The sequence below is a fragment of the Raphanus sativus genome, chromosome 2 (genome assembly GCF_000801105.2).
Source record: "Raphanus sativus cultivar WK10039 chromosome 2, ASM80110v3, whole genome shotgun sequence".
Lineage (NCBI taxonomy): Eukaryota > Viridiplantae > Streptophyta > Magnoliopsida > Brassicales > Brassicaceae > Raphanus > Raphanus sativus.
In genome coordinates, this window is record NC_079512.1 from 30,983,436 (window position 1) to 31,003,807 (window position 20,372).

Here is a 20,372-nt window from a genome sequence, read left to right on the forward strand (position 1 = left end):
TCAAATCATACATACAGTATATAATAATTTACTAGAAAAAGCCAAGCCGTGACAAATTGCTTTCATCCTTCCCAAAACCAACTTGCTTTTAACACAGTGACAAAAACACTCCACATGGTACATGTCAATTTCTTAACCCACAAATAGTTAAAACTCCTGAATACTCACTATCTGAACTTTCCACCATTCAAATCTTCAAGAGTCAACAAAAAAAAAGAAGAAGAACAAGAACGTCTTTCTCTTGTTGTTTCATTACCCATTTTAAGCAAATAAAAGACAAACCACAAACAGAACCAACCTTCTACACATAGAAACCATTATTAGATAACAAAAAAAAGGACTCTTAAGAAGAAGAAAACAAGTTCCTTTATTTGATTTGTTTTATACATATTAAGAGATCTGATACGAAACTGTTTACAAACTCTCCAACACACACAACACAAGAACACAAAAAAAAACTGCTAAAAGGTTAGTAAAAAAACATAACTCAAAGTCTTGTATCTCATTTCTCTAACGATCTCTCCAACTGTAAAACAACATAACACATAACGTCACGTACTTTGGCTCTACATTTCACCAACCCTAAGCAGCTTTTTTCCCATCATCAGTACAGTTAACAAAAACCCTCATGATCTCATCTTCTACTCTGTGTCAGAAGGCAAGAAACAAACCGGCGGAGAATTCGCCGCGATTGCAGACGCGGTTTCATCAACGGCTGAAGCCGCCGCCACAGGCTCATCATCATCAGCCGTCAAGTTCTGCAACTTCGGTTTCAACTCCTTGTTACAAAACTCTTCATACTCAGTCTTATCTCCTCCTTTCTTCTTAACTTCCACAACAACCAAAGACGGCGTCAACTCGAATATCTCAGCAGCGATAGTCAAAGGACCTTTCACTCCTTGTCTCGAACCTTCAAGACTCACCCTACAATCCTTCTTCCTCACCGTAAAGCTCACAACTTTCGCAATCTCCTCCAGCTTCGATATAATCTTCGAAACCGGAGCTCCCGAGACAAACCTAGACCCTTCACCATCATCATCAAACAGACCAGACAAATCAAACCCTTGCGAGAACGATATGATATCAAAAGCATTCAAACTCGCAGGCCTAGGCAAGGCTCCAACCCTCCTCGCGGGCTTGAAATACTCAACATCCGATTCAGAGACGGTGGAAGACCGATCAGACTCCACGGAGCCAGTCTCCAACCCATCATCAATATCATCATCATCAACAACGTTGCAAAGCTTGTCATCTTCCACGTAGAACTTAACATGCTTAAACCCTTTCTTGAACCAAGAGTTCTCCATAATCTCAGGGAACGTAAACCGTTTCTCCGGGTTCGTCTCGAGAAGACGAGAACAAAGCCTCGTGAGCTCGGGAGAGAACCACCTGGGACACCTAAACTCACCTCTGTATATCTTCTTATACATGGCCATCACGTTACGATCATGAAACGGGAGGTAACCAGCCATCAACACGAACAAGACAACACCGCAAGACCAGATATCAACCTTAGCAGCGTCGTAACCTTTCCTAGCCAAAACCTCTGGCGCCACGTAAGCAGGGGTTCCGCAGAAGGTGTGGAAAAGCCCGTCTTGCCGGATCTGGTCCGACACCGCGGAGAGACCAAAGTCGGAGACTTTGAGGTTCCCGTTCTCGTCGAGGAGGAGGTTCTCGGGCTTGATGTCGCGGTGGTAGACGCCGCGGGCGTGGCAGAACGTGACGGCGGAGATTAGCTGCTGGAAGTACCGTCGGGCGACCTCCTCCTTGAGCCGCCCTTTAGCGACCTTGTTGAAGAGCTCGCCTCCCCTGACGTACTCCATGACGAAGTAGATCTTGGACTTGGTGGCCATGACCTCGAAGAGCTGGACGATGTTCGGGTGGCGGACGCGGCGGAGGATGGAGATCTCGCGTTTGATGTGGGCGATTAAACCGCCTTTGAGGATCTTCTCCTTGTCGATGACTTTGATGGCGACGCTCTCCCCTGTTTTCACGTTCCGCGCGAGGTAGACCTTGGCGAAGGTCCCGTGGCCCAGGAGCTTCCCCATTTCGTAGCGGCCCAGGATCAGAGCTTGTGGTTGGGGGCTGCTTCTCTCCTTGGGGAGAGATGTTTCTTTCGTTGGTTCCGACATGGGGATGGAGAAAGTTGAAACCTTTATGATGGGTTCTGTTCTGTGTGAAATAAAAATCTCGTCTTTTACGAAGATCGAGTCGGTGGAGAAACCGAGAATCTGAGCGAGTTCGGGGCCTCGCTTGGATTTCGAATTCCTCACCTGTGGATTCGTTGATTCTCTCTGGTTTGTGGGTTTTTTCGAGATGTTGAAGAAGAAGATGTTCTCTCTCTCTCTATCTCTGTTTTTAGGGGTTCACTAGAAATAGCATTGGCTCTGTTTTGCATCGTTACCGTATATATTAGGGAATATGCTTATGACTTATGAGTGTTTCCCATAAAGACAAAACTTATAATAAATTATTTTTCTTTCTTTATTATAAGTCGACTACTTGCGACATCGACTTGTATCTGTATAGCTTTGTAATTAAACTTTTTTGAATTTTAATTTTTGGGTTTATGCATGTTAATGATTCTTTTAAAGTACTGTATCGTCTTGATTAATGCGTTTACAATAATTACTAATCATTTCCCAAAAGAAATAATTTGTTTCGGTTTAGAGAAAAAGCAAAGATTAACATTATAACGTGTTTCAGAAAAATCTCAACTTGCCATTTTAAAATATTTATTGGAAGCCGGCGAATATATTCTTGTTGCAAATTTTAGACGCGATGAGCATTTTTGAGTAAGTGTGAGATCATCATTCTCGTGAACAAAAACCAGTTTTTAATTATGTCAATGTTTAACTATTACAACCTGTATTTAAATTATTTTCTTATTTTAGTTCTTTGTTTACAATTGTTGTGATATTTTGCTGCACTTATTCAAAAGGAAAAGGTTGTTTATAATTTTTGTGATATTAGTTGCTGCACTTATTCAAAATGTTGTGTGTCATGCTTCTTCACCAGAATACCACCACTTGTTTGCTACGAATACTTCAATACGAAAACATGTCATTATCATGGTTAACAAAATCTTATATTCCAACCAACAAACAAAATGTCATTATCATAGCTATGTTTTGCTAATAATGTTCATTTTTAGAACCATTAATGTCAAACAATCACGCAACAAAATTGTTGAGTGATAAAATAGAACTGTCAAAACACATGATGTGCAGTAAGAAATTTTTTAAATCTAACTTACATTTAAAATAAATTTTATTAAATATTATAGATTTTACTCCCTCTGTTTTTTAAAGATGTATGTTTTAGTGTTTTCACACATATTAATAAAACACATTAACTATACATCATTTTTAGAAATTATCAAATTCCAATGCATTTTAACCAACAGTCTTTCAATAAATTCAATCAATTTTATTGAAATTTGCAATTTTTGTATAGAAAACATAAAAAATACATCTTTATGAAATAATTTATTTTTCTAAAACATCTATCTTTAAAAAACAGAGGGAGTATTATTTTCTTACTAATTTTTTAAATCTAACTTACATTTAAAATAAATTTTATTAAATTTTATAGATTTTATTATTTTCTTACTAATATTTAATATATTTGATATATATTAAATCAATTTGTATAAAACTAATAAAAATGATATAAATTGTATAATTATAAAAAATTTAGCCTAAACAATATTTATAAAAATTGTTGATATATAAGAAACTAATAATTTTACGATTAGATATTTAATTTTTTTAAAAATTGTAGAAATTTTGAAAGTTTTAGTAATACAAATTGTGTAATTATACAAAATAATAATATTTCGAAATTTGAAATGTTATATATGAATATATTTATTTTATATATAATGTATGAGCTATTACCATATTTTAAAAAAGTTTACAAAAAGATATCAATACTAAATGTAATATATGAATTATTACCATATTCTAATAAGTTTGCCAAAAATATAAATCAACATTAAATAAAATTATCCATGTCATATTTTTTGGAAACCATGTCATCAATTTTAATAGCTATGTCATATTTGTTTTGTGAAACTGATTGTACATATGACATATGACAAAATCACTTCACAAATATAGTCTAAGAGATAAGTGACGGTGGTACATCTATTCTTTTTCTTTAAAACTGATTTGTTTTAATTATTTAAAAACTACACCCTGCATTTAAGGCTTTTAAAGTGATGTTAAATCCAAATCACAATATAATTGGTTGATTCATAGCAACTAGAAGCTTAAAACAATATTTATTTGGATTTGTATTTACAAATAATTTTGTTAAAATTGTATTTCCTCCATTTCTAAAAGATCCATATTCTATAAAAAAAAATTGTTTCTACAAGATCTATTTTTTTGTATTTCCAATGCATATTTATTAAATAATTGTAAATTTCAAAAAAAATTATTTATTGGATTTTTATTGGCTTAAAACTTTGAAAAAAAAATCATAAAAACTATACAAATTTAATATGTTTTCTTAATATATGTAAAAATTCTAGAATATAGATCTTTTAAAACTGAAGGAGTATTACGAACTCATCATTTTAATTGTTAATTACCCGTAAGGAATAAAAATATCCAACTACTAGTAGAATACAGCAAAATGTTGTTAAAAGTTTTTAAACTTTGATTAATCGTAGGGAAAGACAATTAGCACCGCTATTTGAGTGGGCCAAATTGGTGGTCTCGAGACGAATCTAGATCGTAGATTTACTAATGCATGTAAACATATCATTTTCTACCACACAACATGACCCACGTAGTGAAGAGCTGACATCATTTTCTTTTGCGGCTGTTAATTCAATTTCAAAGCGATGGTTACTAGATTTGCCTACACGTGTCAGATTCTTAACGATTGCTTTATTTTAAGTGGTGTCGAGTTACTTTTCTATCTGGTCTGTATTTGGGCCCCACGTACTTTGAATAGAACAGCTGTGAGTTAAATCAGAGCCGTTGGATTGCCACATGAAACGTTTTGTGGTTGTCTTTACATGGAACGCACACGAAAATTACGTAATCCAGCTATAGCGTTGACAGAAAACAATAAGCGTGAAATTAGCAAGTGATTATACGCCAAACTGCTTATCGAATACTAGTAACGAAAATTAATTCAACTATTTTAAATGGTTTAATCAAAAAAATCTAACTAATTAGTTTCTTCTAAGCGAAAGTCAAATTTTCGGAAACTGTTGTTGAAGAGAGTCGGTGGCCCCCGTAGGTCGATGTACGTAATGGTCGGTCTGGTTAAGAGTTTATTATAAGCAAGTCATGTGTATATATATGAAAAGGTTAGATAGTCCATTTGGTACGATAATGATGGAAATGATAACGTAGTTAATAGTTATATCCCCTTGAATCTGATAGGTTAAGACGATACAAGTGGTGGTTGGTCAACAATATATTAACTCATGTTTCCATGATGTAACAATCGTAAACCAATAAATAGACAGCTTAATTACTTAATAATATTTATATAATTGACCTCAAAACGTTAAAGATTTTATTACGGAAGTGGATCGTGTTTTTACGCTAACGGCAGAAAGTCCGTGAACTCCCAGAAGTCCCACTTGGGTTTGGGCTGGAGTTTAGATATCTGAATTCTGAAGTTAGATACCTCTTTTTTTGTCAACATTTCATTATAAACCCAACTGGGTCTAGAGTGGTACCGATTAACCCAATGAAAACAACATAGTACACGTTGACCACACATGGCAACATTGTAGAAAAGGGCCTATAAATGTTACATGTCTAAAATTAATTACGTTTCGTTTGAACATGTTTTCTTGAATAAAGAAAATGCTATCAGTTTACACCCCTACTGCAACATGTGGATTATGATTTGTTGTAACTATACTGAAGCAAGCCGGGAAAAATATCCTGTTTCCAGAAAAGAATATTGGATTCACCGAACCAAACATTCAATGGGTTTGTTTGGAAGAGCCTGAAGATTGCAACACGATATTATGGACCATGATAACAAAATATCAAATACATATATGATGTACCAAATAGTATGATCACTTCATTATCACCGCCGAACAAGATTTATTTGGTGTTACGACTAGGCAAATCCCAATCCATCTGCACAAATCTCGGCCATTTATCCTCTATCTTTCTGCTGTATTTGTATATAATAAATGGACCCGTATTAAAAGCCCATTATCAACGAGTTATATAAAACAAGGGTCATAATGGGCTTCTGTGTTTATTCATATGATAGTGACGAGTTCACTGTAAGGGCTTTACGCTCGATAACAGCAGAAACAGTCACTGGTTTTTAATACTAATAAAAATGACAGAGAGGCAAAGTGGTTGCTGCTGAGAAGTAAGAAGTTTGACTAAAATAAGTTTGAAGCTTTGACCAGCCCCATCTCCATTCCACCGACTGCCAGCCCACCAGTCAAATCCTTCTGTCTTCGCCATTTTCATAATCTATATACACCGAGTTTCAACGCCTACTAATCCTATCATTTCATATTTGATAAATTTCTGAAAGTATATTCACTCGGAATACAATTTTAAAATGATATAAAACCTGTACATAGCTTAATATGTAGAAACAAAACTTCAGATTAATGGAGATATTATGAAAACAGCTTGGGATGCTTGAAGAAATGGCAAGTAATATGCTAGCTTGAAGAGGCTGCGAAGGTGTTACTTATTAGTAATATTTTTTTCTTGTCTTTTGCCAACGGTTATCTGTTAGCTAAGAAAAAAAAAGAAACTTGATTTTAGGTTTTTGTGTTACCTAACCTTTCATTTGAGCCAATTATCATTCTTTAAAAAAATAATAATTATACTTAACTATGCCTCTCATTTTATGTAATCTTATTATTCCTTAAGTAAATATAGTCAAATAATGTTATGCAAATTATTAGTTCTTCGTTCTCTACCTCGGCTCCAGAACCCCTGTCACATGGTGCACGTTATCGTGCTTTCCCGTATCATAAGAGTATTAGCTATATAATTTAAGTGTTGCTAAAAAAAAGCTTTATAATTTAAGATTTTAAAACAGAACATAGTAATCATTTTTTATCTAAACATTGTTTATCCCGTTATTCATATAAAATATGTTATCTACTAAAAACAACCCAAAAGCTTATCTAGTGAGACTGCTTTTGTTCCAATTCATTTTTTCTATGATCCAATAGTAGTACAATAAGATAACAGCATCGTTACATCGTATATATATTAGGTGTCTGTATTTTCGTCACACTGAAAATAGTGCAATGAAAGACATAAGCCATGATAATTCTTTAAAAATTTATAATTAATATATAAAGTTATATCATCAAAATAATTTCACTATTTTGCAAAGCTCATTCATGTTTAAGAAGAATCCATACGAGTACTTAACAAGTTATATACAGAAATATGCATCTAAAACCGAATGTATATGAGCATTTAAACTGGTTGCTGGGATTGGATAATATAAATACACTAACATATGAATTATTGTGCCTAAAGAAAATACACAAACTTGTAATGTAAATCTATACCGCCAAAAGCATGTATGTCCCATGCATAATTGATCAAAAAGAAAATTAAATTAGTATTTTTTTGTTGTTGTCTTGTACAAATGCTAGTAGTGCTATCATTATCATCATTGGTTTTTATATTGATATTTCCAGAAACAAATATAAAGAAAAAACAAAACACAATAAGTAAAGCTACACAATAACGAAAGACATTACAAGTCCAAAATTTAGTTATAAAATTAGAAAACATTAAAAAGCTAAAGACCAACGAAACATAAATGCCATTTTCTTGCATCAATGTCTAATTCCCGCCAAATGGTCAAAACTTGGATCTTTGACAATTTTGTTCCGGTTCATCATATGCTCTAACTTTTATTTATTTATTATCTTACATGTTTTTGTTAAACTTCGAATTTATCTGTACATATAGATGTTTTAGACCACTTACCTGGCACATACATACAATTTTGTATAAAATGCATGATTATTGCTATCACATTTCGACGAGATTTTTATTCCTATGATAGCCAATAAAAAAATCTAGATAGTTTTACAGTTAAAAGTGATTTATTTTATTAATTTCAGTCTTATAAAAATTCAGATGAAAATGTGACAATTGACAATTCTAGCAGAACATTTTTAATTTGCATTATTAATAAAAATACCAAGTTAGAACTTAACTAACGAAATTTGACCGACAACAACATTGATGTCTTTGATCACGAAATTTCCACAAACAGAATAGTCCTTTGTCTGCGTAATTAGACAGCAAACTCGAGGGTGTTTACGTAACTTTCTCTAATAAACAATTTTTTTTTGTAAACGAAAGAAGATGGCGAAGAAAACGGAAAGCGTAGAGAGAGAGAGAAATAAAAAGAGAGATAGAGCTGGATTCACATGGCCTTGTTCTTCTCTTCTCTTCTCTCATCTCATCTCATCTCCCTCTTCTCTCTCCACCATGATCATCACCAACCAAACTAATTGAAATCCATTTGTTCTCTCAAACCCTATTCTCTCTCTCTCACACTCTCTTCTCTTCTCTTCTCTTCTCTTCTCTTCTCTTCTCTGTGCCTCTAACGACATGGCTGACGATAGGGTAAGTTTACTTTTTTCTTTCCTCTGTCTCTTGTCTTTCTGGGAAGATCCTGTTTTCTGTTTTGTTTTGTACAGTTAGTTAGTGGTCTTTGCGCAAAGAGCTTTGGTCGGAGAAACTTGTTCTTATAGTTTTTTTTTTGTCTTTTTGGGGATTAAGGAATCTGTAGTTAGTTTGTCTTGAAGCATGAAAGGGTTTTTGAGTTCTGGGTTTGCCAAAAGTTCATTTCTTTTTTTTTTTGTTTTGAGTTACTCTGAGATCTCTACAAATGTTTGCTTTAATAAGTGTTTGTTTCTGGACAAGCTAAACTCTTCTTTAGCTTTTTTACTTAAATAGGAAAAAAAGAGAGTGATTTGGTAATCTCCTGAGATTTGTAAAATTAAGCAATCTTTTCTGTAAATTTTACTTTGTTTGATTCATTGGCTATCGATCTCGATCTGTGACCTTGAATCCACAGTTTGTACTCTAGTCCCTAGATCCATAATAATCGAACAATATATTCATTCTTGTTTTGTTATTATTATGATGCGTTTCTCCTTTTGTTTACCATTCTTCTCGCGTGACCAAAAGTAGTACAATATATCTTTCTTTTTTTATGCGTAACGGCTAATTCCTTAACCAATCTTTTTGACTAGTTAAAGTTTTATTCTTTTGATTCTCAGACCAAGCATTATGCTTTTCTTTTAATAGCTTTTGTCTGTTGGATTCTCAAGTGGAGCCAATTTTTATTTTTTATTTTTTTTTTAAATTGCTGACCCTTACAAGCTTTGTGTCTTAACAGGAGATGCCGGCTGCTGTAGTTGACGGAGGAGGACACGATCAAGTCACCGGTCACATAATCTCCACCACCATCGGCGGCAAAAACGGAGAACCAAAACAGACGATAAGTTACATGGCGGAGCGAGTCGTCGGCACGGGCTCCTTCGGGATAGTTTTCCAGGCCAAGTGTCTGGAGACAGGAGAGACAGTGGCGATAAAGAAGGTTCTGCAAGACAGGAGGTACAAGAACCGAGAGCTTCAGCTGATGCGCGTGATGGACCATCCCAACGTCGTCTGTTTGAAGCATTGCTTCTTTTCGACCACGAGTAAAGACGAGCTGTTCCTCAATCTGGTCATGGAGTATGTCCCTGAGAGCTTGTACCGTGTTCTTAAACATTACAGCACTGCTAACCAGAGGATGCCTCTTGTCTACGTTAAACTCTATATGTACCAGATCTTCCGAGGTCTCGCCTATGTTCACAATGTTGCTGGAGTCTGTCACAGAGATCTAAAGCCTCAAAATCTTCTGGTATGTTAAGATTTTGAACTTTTGTTATACTTCTCTAAGTTTTTCTTTTCTTTGCTAATCTTTGTCTTTATACTACAGGTTGATCCTCTTACTCATCAAGTCAAGATCTGTGACTTTGGAAGTGCTAAACAGCTTGTAAGACTTACTTTCCAAAGACATATAATAAAACTCTTTAGACTTTTGCAGTATTTGTACATTGTTGATACTGATGATGTAAACATCTTTTGGGTTCAGGTTAAAGGTGAAGCCAACATTTCTTACATATGTTCGCGATTTTACCGTGCACCTGAACTCATATTCGGTGCCACGGAGTACACAACTTCCATCGATATCTGGTCTGCTGGTTGTGTTCTTGCTGAGCTTCTTCTTGGTCAGGTAAACAGCTTTTTTTCTTTTTTTTTTTTCACCAATCACACCCTCTTTTGTTTCCCTTGTTAAAACTCATTTTAATGGTTTCATGTTCTTATGAGTGCAGCCACTGTTCCCTGGAGAAAATGCTGTGGATCAGCTCGTTGAAATCATCAAAGTAAGTATCTATCTCTCTAATAAATGATGTTTTGCAAAATTTGAATTCATAGGCTACAAAACCCTCACTGTATAAAGATTATTATTGAAAACAGGTTCTTGGTACACCAACTAGAGAAGAGATCCGTTGTATGAATCCACATTACACAGACTTTAGGTTTCCGCAGATAAAGGCACATCCTTGGCACAAGGTTTGTTCTTTTTGTCTCAGTTTGTTTGCACATCATACATCAAACATAACCATATTAATCAATCATTTTTTTTTGATTTTTTTTTTAGATTTTCCACAAAAGGATGCCTCCAGAAGCCATTGATTTTGCATCAAGGCTGCTTCAGTACTCTCCAAGTCTTAGATGCACAGCGGTGAGTGTTGTTTCTCTTTTAATCTCTCTTCTTTTCTCTAAGAATCTAACTGAAATTCTAAATAACTTTTTTTTGTTTCTGCTAATATCAGCTTGAAGCTTGTGCACATCCCTTCTTTGATGAGCTAAGAGAACCAAATGCTCGTTTACCAAATGGACGTCCTTTCCCACCACTCTTCAACTTCAAACAAGAGGTAGCTGGTGCCTCACCTGAGCTGGTCAACAAGCTGATTCCAGACCATATCAAGAGACAGTTGGGTCTAAGTTTCGTGAATCAGTCTGGAACTTAAAAACGATCAAAAGAACTAGAACCTTATTTTTAATATACAAATGTACCATTACTCAGAGCCAGAAGGTAGTTGAAGGCAAACGTGGAGGACACAGTTAGAAGTTATCAGACTCGGTTCCAAGAACGTTCTTTCTTAAAGACGAGTTTGATGGTCAAAACAGACAGAGCTTCTATGTAAACATTGTTCCCCAAAATCTGCAAGGAAAGCTATTCAGTTGTATTTTTCTCACTACTTTTTTTTTTCAAGTTAAGAAACAAAAATCTCCTCTTTTGTTTGCATTCTTTCTGCATCTGTAAATGAGTTTAGTCAGAGATTTTTATATAGTAAAGTTTGAGCAGAAGGTGAAAAGAATGTTTTACTCAAAGAGATCCCCAAAAGTCTACCAGAAGAGGAAGACTGGAGTTTCTGTAGTTGCTCTGTATTTTTTTCTTTTTGGTTTACTGTATCCTTTTGAATGTTTTGTCTTCTTCTATGTTGTTGTTGTTGTTATTACCAAATTTTATGAAATGGGTTGCTTTATGTCTCACTTTCTTACAATGGCAAATCTGAAGACTTCTCTTTCTGAATTATGACTTATAAGAAGGGAAGAATTGTTGTCAAGGAGTTACATTATGTTTGTTTGTTATTATTTTCCGAGCTTGAGCAAATAACAAATCCGTTGTAGTCTAGCTGGTCAGGATACTCGGCTCTCACCCGAGAGACCCGGGTTCGAGTCCCGGCAACGGAGTCTTTTTTTTTCGAATCAAAATAATTTTTGACCTAGGCTAAGGGTAAGGTCGTCAAAGTAAAACCCTAAATCGCTTCTTATAATTGCCACTCGCAACCGGCCGTTATTAGTCTGCCACACTCTTTGCTCAGCTCCCTCGTTTTTCTCGCATCCCCTGAATCCTGAGATGGTTGGTACCTTAGATTTGCTTCCTGCTTAATGTTTCTATATGAAAAGATTTCATTTTTTTTTTCTTTTGAGGTTTTAATAACTCTGTTTGACGTGATGGCAGGCGTCAGAGAAGAAGCTGTCGAACCCAATGAGGGATATCAAGGTTCAGAAGCTCGTCCTTAACATCTCTGTTGGTGAGAGTGGTGATCGTCTCACCCGTGCCTCCAAGGTCCCTCTCTCCTTCTTTTGCTTCCCCCATTAGATACACTAAGTAGAATACTTTACAACTGTGGTGGATTTTAAGACTTTCACTGAAATGGATTGAGTGAGAGTCATAGCAAATGATATAAAGCCTTGAAATTTGTATCGTTTGGTTTATTCGTGTAGGTGTTGGAACAGCTCAGTGGTCAAACCCCTGTCTTCTCCAAGGGTATGTCTGAACATATTCTCTTTAGAGTCTCTTGTATGTTTTGTTTTTATTTTCTGAGAGTCTAGAATGGTGTAAACAGCAAGGTACACTGTGAGGTCGTTCGGTATTAGGCGTAACGAAAAGATTGCGTGCTACGTCACCGTGAGAGGAGACAAGGCAATGCAGCTTCTTGAGAGTGGTTTGAAAGTGAAGGAGTACGAGCTTTTGAGGAGGAACTTCAGTGACACTGGCTGTTTTGGATTCGGTATCCAGGAGCACATTGATCTCGGAATCAAGTAAATGTTTTCTTTTGTGGTCTAAAGTCCCTTTGTTTCTTTTGGAATAGAGGGATGTTCTTATTATTTTTTTACTTGTATCTCAGGTACGATCCTTCTACGGGTATCTATGGAATGGACTTCTATGTTGTTCTTGAGCGTCCTGGATACCGTGTTGCACGTCGCCGTAGGTGCAAGACTCGCGTTGGGATTCAACATAGAGTTACAAAGGATGATGCCATGAAGTGGTTCCAAGTTAAGTATGAAGGTGTTATCCTCAACAAGTCTCAGAACATCACTGGTTGAAGAGTTTTGTTTTGTTTTGTCGTGTTTTGGCTCTGTTTCAAGTTGTTATAATTTGCGATTCTGGATGATAAGGCTTTCTTGTTGTGGTAGAATCCTTTTAAGTACTCTCGAGATATGAACAATTTTTGGAGGTTATCGTTTTCAATTTTAGAACTCTTTATCTATTTTGAAAAACAACTCCAAGCCATATCTGTGTTTCTCTAATTTACATAGCAGAGAGAATGTGGACTGAGATTTAAATTCAGGAGGATCTGATTAGCTCCAGAATCTCACTCTTCTTTAGCTTTGAGTATCCTTTGAGCCCTCTGTTCTTTGCAACTTCTTTGAGCTCTGCAAGTTTCATAGTTTCAATCAATGGAGGTTTCTCTTCCTTCTCTGTTTCTTCCATACTGCTCTTTGTTATTGGAAGCTTACCTCTTGGATCTGAAGCAGATGGTCTAGTAGGAGCTCTCTTGGCAAAACTAGACGGTGGCCGAGCTACTTGTCTCTTAGGTGGCTCTTTCCTTAGACCAGCATCTCCTACATTTTGCAGAAGTCGGTTATATTAACTTAACTGCAAGAACAGTGATTTGTGAATCAACACAGAACCGTTTTGATTACCTTCAGTTTTCTCTCTTGGTTTCTCAAGAACGTCAAGAATAGCTTTACTCAGCGACCCATTCCCACAAGAGTCATTGCTGTTCTTCTCATCAGCTCCCTGAGACTCTCCTTTGGAGATTGAAGCTTGAATCCGACTTAAGAGAGCAATGATCTCCTCTTGCTTCGATTTACTCGAGTCTGAGCTCTGTTCATCAGACGGATTCTTGCAACAAACAACAGATCCTTTCTTGGATCTCCTAGTTAGGGAGGAAGACCACCAAGCCTTCTCTCCAGGCCAGCTTCTTCTATCACCATCAAACGCTGTTCTCGAAAAACTCTGCCCAATGCTTGTTGAAAGAGAATCTGCAAATCTGTCTAAATTCAGTTATGCTGCATAGGAAAAAATTGGCCCTCTCTCAGCTCCTAATGTTGTTCTCTCTTTAAGATAGCTTCAACAGCCGGCATTGCAATGGCTCATATTTCTACTGTAATGATATATTGTAAAGTAGAGTCGATTACCTCGAACAGGAAGATGATTGGCTCTGGTGAATCCTTGTTTGATCAACGAAGGAAAATGAAGAGCCAAGTCCATAGCTTCTTTCCCTGTGAGAAATCTTCTCGTAAGTGAATCGTAGTCTCTCCTCTCGATTCCCTCTTTGGCTTCAAATCTTCACAACAAGCCAAAACCTTTATATGTCGAATCCAATGACAGCTCATCAGAAATATGTGGACCGTAAAAGCTGAGGTTTTTAAAACATCACTTTTCACTTAAAACTCAAAACTTTATTACTGAAGAAGACTGAAGAGTAACCTCTTTCTTACAGAAGCGTATTAGTATATATCAGACCAACTTTCCCGCGTTTTCTCGTCTGATGAGCAGAGAAAGATAAGACATGGCGATGTTGTCGGCGAATTTTTCTTCCTCAAGCTTCTTCTCTTTCTTTTCCTCTCGCAGCTCCCAAACCAATAAAGAGACCGCGACCGTCACCAGACTTCGAAAAGATTCGATTTTTAGCAAAGCATCTTTGAGAACAGTCTCTATCGAACACAGAGATCGTCAAACCTTAACAGACGCGAACACTCGATTACGTAGACTCTGCGAATCAGGCGACCTAGACAGCGCCGTGAAACTCCTCTTCCGCGTATCCGGAAAACGGGACATCGACCCGAGAACGCTGTGCTCTGTTCTCCAGCTCTGTGCGGACACGAGATCGCTCGAACATGGCAGAGAAGTCGATTCCTTTATCCGTCGCAACGGGTTCGCGGTGGACTCCAACATGGGCTCGAAACTCGCGCTCATGTACACGAACTGCGGGGATTTGAGAGAGGCGAGACGAGTGTTCGATCAAGTCGAGATCGAGAAGGCTCTGTTCTGGAACGTGTTGATGAACGAGCTCGCTAAAGCTGGCGACTTTAGCGGGAGCATTGAGCTGTTCGAGAAGATGATGGGGTCTGGTGTTGCGATGGATGGGTATACGTTTTCTTGCGTTTCCAAGAGCTTTTCGTCTTTGAGAAGCGTTGACGGAGGGGAGCAGCTTCATGGGTATGTTCTGAAACTAGGGTTTGGAGAGTGTAACTCCGTGGGGAACTCGTTGTTGGCGTTTTATTTGAAGAATGGGAGAGTTGGAAGCGCGCGGAAGGTGTTCGATGAAATGACTGAGAGAGATGTTATTTCTTGGAATTCTATGATTAATGGGTATGTGTCAAACGGGTTGACGGAAGAGGGGTTATGTGTGTTTGTGGAGATGTTGTGTTCGGGGATGGAGTTTGATTTAGCTACCGTTGTCAGCGTTTTCGCTGGCTGTGCTGATTCTTGTTTGGTGTCGTTAGGTAGAGCTGTCCATGGTCTTGGGGTGAAAGCTTGTATGTGTGGAGAAGACCGGTTTTGTAATACGTTGCTTGATATGTATTCGAAATGCGGTGATCTAGACTCTGCTAAAGCTGTGTTTACTGAGATGAGTGATACAAGTGTTGTGTCTTATACTTCCATGATTGCTGGTTACGCTAGGGAAGGTTTGGCTGGTGAAGCTGTGAAGCTATTTGCAGAGATGGAAGAGGAAGAAGGTATTAGTCCTGATGTGTATACCGTCACTGCGGTTTTGAACTGTTGTGCTCGTAATCGGTTATTGGACGAAGGTAAGCGAGTCCATGAGTGGATAAAGGAAAACGATATGGGGTTTGATATCTTTTTATCAAACGCTCTGATGGATATGTACGCCAAATGTGGAAGCATGCAAGAGGCTGAGTTAGTTTTCTCTGAGATGCCTGCGAGGGATATTATCTCGTGGAACACTATCATTGGTGGCTACTCAAAGAACTGTTACGCCAACGAAGCTCTAAGCCTGTTTAATCTGCTCTTGGAAGAAAAACGGTTTGTTCCTGATGAGAGAACCGTTGTGTGTGTTCTTCCGGCTTGTGCAAGTCTCTCTGCTTTTGACAAAGGCAGAGAGATCCACGGTTACATCATGAGAAACGGGTACTTCTCGGATAGGCACGTTGCTAATTCCCTTGTGGACATGTACGCTAAATGTGGAGCGTTGTTGCTCGCGCGTTTGCTCTTTGACGAGATTGCTTCCAAGGATCTTGTCTCTTGGACTGTGATGATTGCTGGATATGGGATGCACGGGTTTGGGAAAAAAGCGATCGCTCTTTTTAATCAAAAGAGACAAGCGGGTATAGAGCCTGACGAAATCTCATTCGTCTCTGTGCTTTACGCTTGTAGCCATTCAGGACTAGTGGATGAAGGATGGAGATTCTTTAACATCATGAGACACGAATGCAAGATTGAGCCAACGCTAGAACATTACGCTTGTATTGTCGACATGCTTGCAAGAACCGGAGACTTGTTAAAAGCTTATCGGTTCATAGAGAACATGCCGATTCCGCCAGATGCTACTATATGGGGAGCGTTGCTGTGTGGATGCAGGATACATCACGATGTTAAGTTGGCTGAGAAAGTTGCAGAGAGAGTCTTTGAGCTCGAACCAGAGAACACAGGGTACTATGTGCTAATGGCGAATATCTACGCTGAAGCTGAGATATGGGAAGAAGTGAAGAGGCTGAGAAAGAGGATAGGCCAACGAGGGTTGAGAAAGAATCCAGGATGCAGCTGGATAGAGATAAAGGGCAGAGTTAACATTTTTGTAGCTGGAGATAGTTCACATCCAGAAACAGAAAACATTGAAGCTCTTTTGAGGAGGGTAAGAGCTAGAATGAGAGAAGAAGGGTACTCGCCGCTGACTAAGTACGCGTTGATAGATGCGGAAGAGATGGAGAAGGAAGAAGCTTTGTGTGGTCACAGTGAGAAGCTAGCAATGGCGTTGGGGATACTAACCTCTGGACATGGAAAGATCATAAGAGTTACTAAGAATCTAAGAGTGTGTGGAGACTGTCATGAAATGGCCAAGTTCATGTCTAAGTTAACCGGAAGGGAGATTGTCTTAAGAGATTCAAACCGGTTCCATCATTTTAAAGATGGACATTGTTCTTGCAGAGGTTTCTGGTAAAAAAACTGAACTGCTTTATGTAATAATAAGTTGTAGTTACGGAGACGGTTTATGGTTGGACCGGTGTTGATTTAATCATTGAAAAAACTGAAGCAATAGAACATGAACAGGCTGGATCTTTGGTTGGAGCCATACTTGTTCATGATAGTATCATTGATTCAAAGGAAAACATAACCATGTTATTTTATTTGCTCGATTCGGTTATTACTTTATTCAATTTCTCAATTATTTATATAATATGGTAAGAACCAACCAACGACAAGTTCAAATTTTGATTTTGATCAGCTGAACCATGTTCAGCCGCATGTGCAGCATTGTATAAACAAAACTAGTGAAACAACAAAACAACAATGTTGGTTGAAGAAATAATTCAATACTCGTTACAAAATAATCCTTTTACATCATACAACTCAAAATGTGACATCAAAGTAAAATAGCAAAAAAAAAAAAGAATAGATTAAACTAAACCGGGATTGGTGCTGGAGAACCGGATCGGTTATTCTCCAAAGAATCACTATCCTCTTCTTCTTCCAACTCTAAATCACTCTCAGAGAGTAAAATCTTTTTTACTATACTTTTTCTGTATCAGTAATAAATGAGAAAGACAAAGATAACAAACTCATCTCCTTTTGAATTAACCACACCATTTTGCGAGAAGGATCATGAAGATGATCAAGAACACAAGCGAAGAAAGTCCAATGGCAACACCAAGCACAACCTTATTAGGACCATGATGCTCTTCCTTCTTCTTCTCACTACTATCATCTTCACTGTAATCATAATCCGAACTCGAGGAGTCTCCCTTCTGCGGCGGCGGTGACAAAGGCAAACCGTGCTTATCACACGGAGCAATACCCAACTTCATCTTCGACGACAACACAGTGTGGTTGTAACAGAGATCACTGTTTCCACCCACTTTGAACACCTCAAGCTTCTTCAGGAAGGTGGCATTGAAAGGAAGGACTCCGTGGAAGGCATTGTTAGCTAAGTTCAAGTACTTGAGACTCTTCATCTTGGCAATGAACCTCGGAACGGTGCCGTTTAGCTGGTTTCCGCTCAGATCTAAGTGAGTAAGTTCCGGAATCGAGGAGATCGAGTCAGGGATCGGTCCCGACAGCTTGTTGGAGGATAAAGACAAGTTCTTTAGCGAGATTAGGTCGCCGATGCTGTCGGGTATCTCGCCGGAGATCGAGTTCGACGACAAGTTTAGAGCTTTGAGGCTGGAGAGGAGAGTGATGGAAGTGGGTATGGAGCCTTTGATGAGATTGTCTGATAAATCGATGAGTGTGAGATTCGAGTGGAACGATTTGGGGATGTTCCCGGAGAGATTGGCGTGGGAGACGGTGAGGGAGACGACGTCGTGCATGTTTCCGAGGATGACGAAGAGGCCCGAGGTGGAGACGGGGACGGAGGAGACGGTGAGGTCGGTGAGGTTGACGAGGCGAGCTAGGGAGAGTCCGGAGAGACGTGGGAAGGAGGAGACGGCGGAGAAGGAGCGGAGGGAGTCGGGGAGGTGAGGCGGCGGGGAGAGGGAAGGGCAGTTGTGGAAAGAGAGGGAGGTGAGGGATGGGGAGAGGGCTTTGAGTGCGGTTGAGGAGATGGAGAGATCGGAGGAGCAGTTTGAGAAGGAGAGGGAGGTGACGAGGCGGAATGGGGAGGAGGCGTCGCAGGTTACGACGGTGGTGGGGGGTTTTTTGGAGGATGGGCGGTGTTGGTCGCAGGGGTTTTTGAGGGTGGGGATGTTGAGGGATTCGAGGGCTTTGAGCTGTTTTGGGTCTAGTGGGGAAGAGGAGGATGTGTGGGGAGTGGGGGAGGTGCGTGGGACTGGGGAGATGGTTGGAGAAGGAGTGGGGGAGAGGGAAGGAGCGGCGTAGATAGTGGCTGAGAAGAGGAGGAGGAGGAGAATGAGTAATGGTAACGGAAGTTTCATGGTGAAGAGAGAGAGAGAAATGAGGAAGGGGAGTGTCAGAAAGTAAAAAGACAGAGAAGAGAAGAAGAAGAGAAAGATTGGATTTTTCAAAGATGGGTCATGTGACAGTTGGGACCTTTATAGTTTAGACTTCTGTTTTGGTTTAATTACAATTTGACCTTCATCTGCTCTTTCTTTCTTTCATGATTTTTGGATTATTTTTTGGGGTAATTTGCTAGAAAACCATAAAAGACAGCGATATTAACTAAATACCAATAACAGTACAATTTTGTCAATTGTCATAAATAAAGTATATGCAAAATGACGATGGTACCTCTCGATATGGAAGAAACATCTACTTATCCGTTGAACTTCGATTACTAGTATCTGTCAGAGAATCTTAAAAAGATTTCAAAAATATTATGAAGATTTTGGTTAAGATATATTTTGAATTTAAAAAAATAAAAAATACTATTTTTTTCCTGTCATCGTCTTCTTTCTCTATCTTCTTCTTCTGTTTTTTTTTTTTAATTTCCTAACAAATCCAAACAAAATCGAAGTATATGTTCCATCATAATAATCTACATAATCAGCTGATTACAATCAATTATTCATCAACACAGACTCAAAATGAAGATCATGCCCTCTTGCGGAGTTCGTTCCTCTTTCGTTAAAGATTTCTACATTCATACCTTAGACGATCAAGACCACACTACATACCTCAGAACGAGTTTTCGTCCAAATAGAGAAAAGATCTTATGCTGTTGTTCATCACAAAGAAAAACATATTTGTATTGCATAATTCAAGTTAATATGAGAAAATATGATTATATATACGCATAATCTTTAGCCGGTTAATATGAATATAAGATATGTTAATAATAATTGTAACAGCTAACTAATATAATGGCCGGTTAAGTACCTATTGTTATGCTAAATTATATAACCATCTAATAAATTATGTTACCGTCTATTATTTAAGTAACCAATAATTATAGATTCATTCTTACCATAGTACACAATGAGATTTCTATGAATTGGAAAAAAAATTACATATTTACTAACAATTTAGTTTTTAATATGTTCTTATATTTTGTTAGCCGGCTAACAATGTCAATTATCCCATATAATAAATTATGAAACTGTCTATTACTTTTGGTTTGTTACGATGTACCAAAGTTATTACGTATGCTTTAGCCGGATAGTTTTCGCATTGGCTGTCATCTGTAAATATTAACCGGGCAATTGGTTTGACTCTATATTGCGGGTACATCTGCAGAAAGAGTGGACACATCTAAACCCTAAACCCTAAATCTAAACCCTAAAAACAAAATGCTAAACCCTAAACCCAATAGGAACCTGAGAACCCAAAGAGTAAAAAGTAAACACTAAAATCTTAACCCTTACCCCGTAAACATATTATTTGATTAAAAATAT

The 20,372-nt window shown here is 37.9% G+C and overlaps 6 protein-coding genes and 1 non-coding gene across 8 annotated transcripts; 4 read left to right on the plus strand and 3 right to left on the minus strand.

The window, feature by feature from the left end:
* Positions 1-348: 348 nt before the first annotated feature.
* Positions 349-2,281, minus strand: LOC108835990 (CBL-interacting serine/threonine-protein kinase 12). Its single transcript, XM_018609204.2, has one exon. It carries the CDS (start codon positions 2,130-2,132, stop codon positions 642-644), a length of 1,491 nt encoding a protein of 496 aa, XP_018464706.2. The 5' UTR covers positions 2,133-2,281; the 3' UTR covers positions 349-641.
* Positions 2,282-8,367: 6,086 nt separating this feature from the next.
* Positions 8,368-11,414, plus strand: LOC108843062 (shaggy-related protein kinase eta). The gene is made up of 8 exons (XM_018616150.2): positions 8,368-8,612; positions 9,391-9,897; positions 9,976-10,032; positions 10,132-10,272; positions 10,373-10,423; positions 10,518-10,613; positions 10,702-10,785; positions 10,877-11,414. Exons 1-8 carry the CDS (start codon positions 8,598-8,600, stop codon positions 11,072-11,074), a joined length of 1,149 nt encoding a protein of 382 aa, XP_018471652.2. The 5' UTR covers positions 8,368-8,597; the 3' UTR covers positions 11,075-11,414.
* A 314-nt stretch (positions 11,415-11,728) lies between these two features.
* On the plus strand, positions 11,729-11,801 carry TRNAE-CUC (transfer RNA glutamic acid (anticodon CUC)). The gene has a single exon. It is a non-coding gene; the product is annotated as a tRNA-Glu (tRNA).
* Positions 11,802-11,824: 23 nt separating this feature from the next.
* LOC108842380 (60S ribosomal protein L11-2) lies at positions 11,825-13,105 on the plus strand. Its single transcript, XM_018615276.2, has 5 exons — positions 11,825-11,970; positions 12,073-12,180; positions 12,339-12,381; positions 12,461-12,656; positions 12,743-13,105. The coding sequence occupies exons 1-5, from the start codon at positions 11,968-11,970 to the stop codon at positions 12,939-12,941; spliced, it is 549 nt and encodes a 182-aa protein (XP_018470778.1). The 5' UTR covers positions 11,825-11,967; the 3' UTR covers positions 12,942-13,105.
* On the minus strand, positions 13,057-14,221 carry LOC108842379 (uncharacterized). 2 transcript variants are annotated; one of them, XM_018615275.2, is made up of 4 exons: positions 14,040-14,221; positions 13,542-13,883; positions 13,356-13,460; positions 13,057-13,271 (listed from the first exon to the last, which is right to left on the minus strand). In XM_018615275.2, exons 1-4 carry the CDS (start codon positions 14,110-14,112, stop codon positions 13,183-13,185), a joined length of 609 nt encoding a protein of 202 aa, XP_018470777.2. In that variant the 5' UTR covers positions 14,113-14,221; the 3' UTR covers positions 13,057-13,182. The 2 variants fall into 2 exon arrangements, with proteins under 2 accessions (XP_018470777.2, XP_018470776.2); XM_018615274.2 differs by having other exon boundaries at positions 13,057-13,460.
* Positions 14,222-14,289: 68 nt separating this feature from the next.
* Positions 14,290-17,238, plus strand: LOC108842377 (pentatricopeptide repeat-containing protein DOT4, chloroplastic). Its single transcript, XM_018615272.2, has one exon. It carries the CDS (start codon positions 14,414-14,416, stop codon positions 17,024-17,026), a length of 2,613 nt encoding a protein of 870 aa, XP_018470774.2. The 5' UTR covers positions 14,290-14,413; the 3' UTR covers positions 17,027-17,238.
* A 141-nt stretch (positions 17,239-17,379) lies between these two features.
* On the minus strand, positions 17,380-19,047 carry LOC108842378 (receptor-like protein 51). Its single transcript, XM_018615273.2, has one exon. It carries the CDS (start codon positions 18,954-18,956, stop codon positions 17,661-17,663), a length of 1,296 nt encoding a protein of 431 aa, XP_018470775.2. The 5' UTR covers positions 18,957-19,047; the 3' UTR covers positions 17,380-17,660.
* Between the last annotated feature and the right edge of the window lie 1,325 nt (positions 19,048-20,372).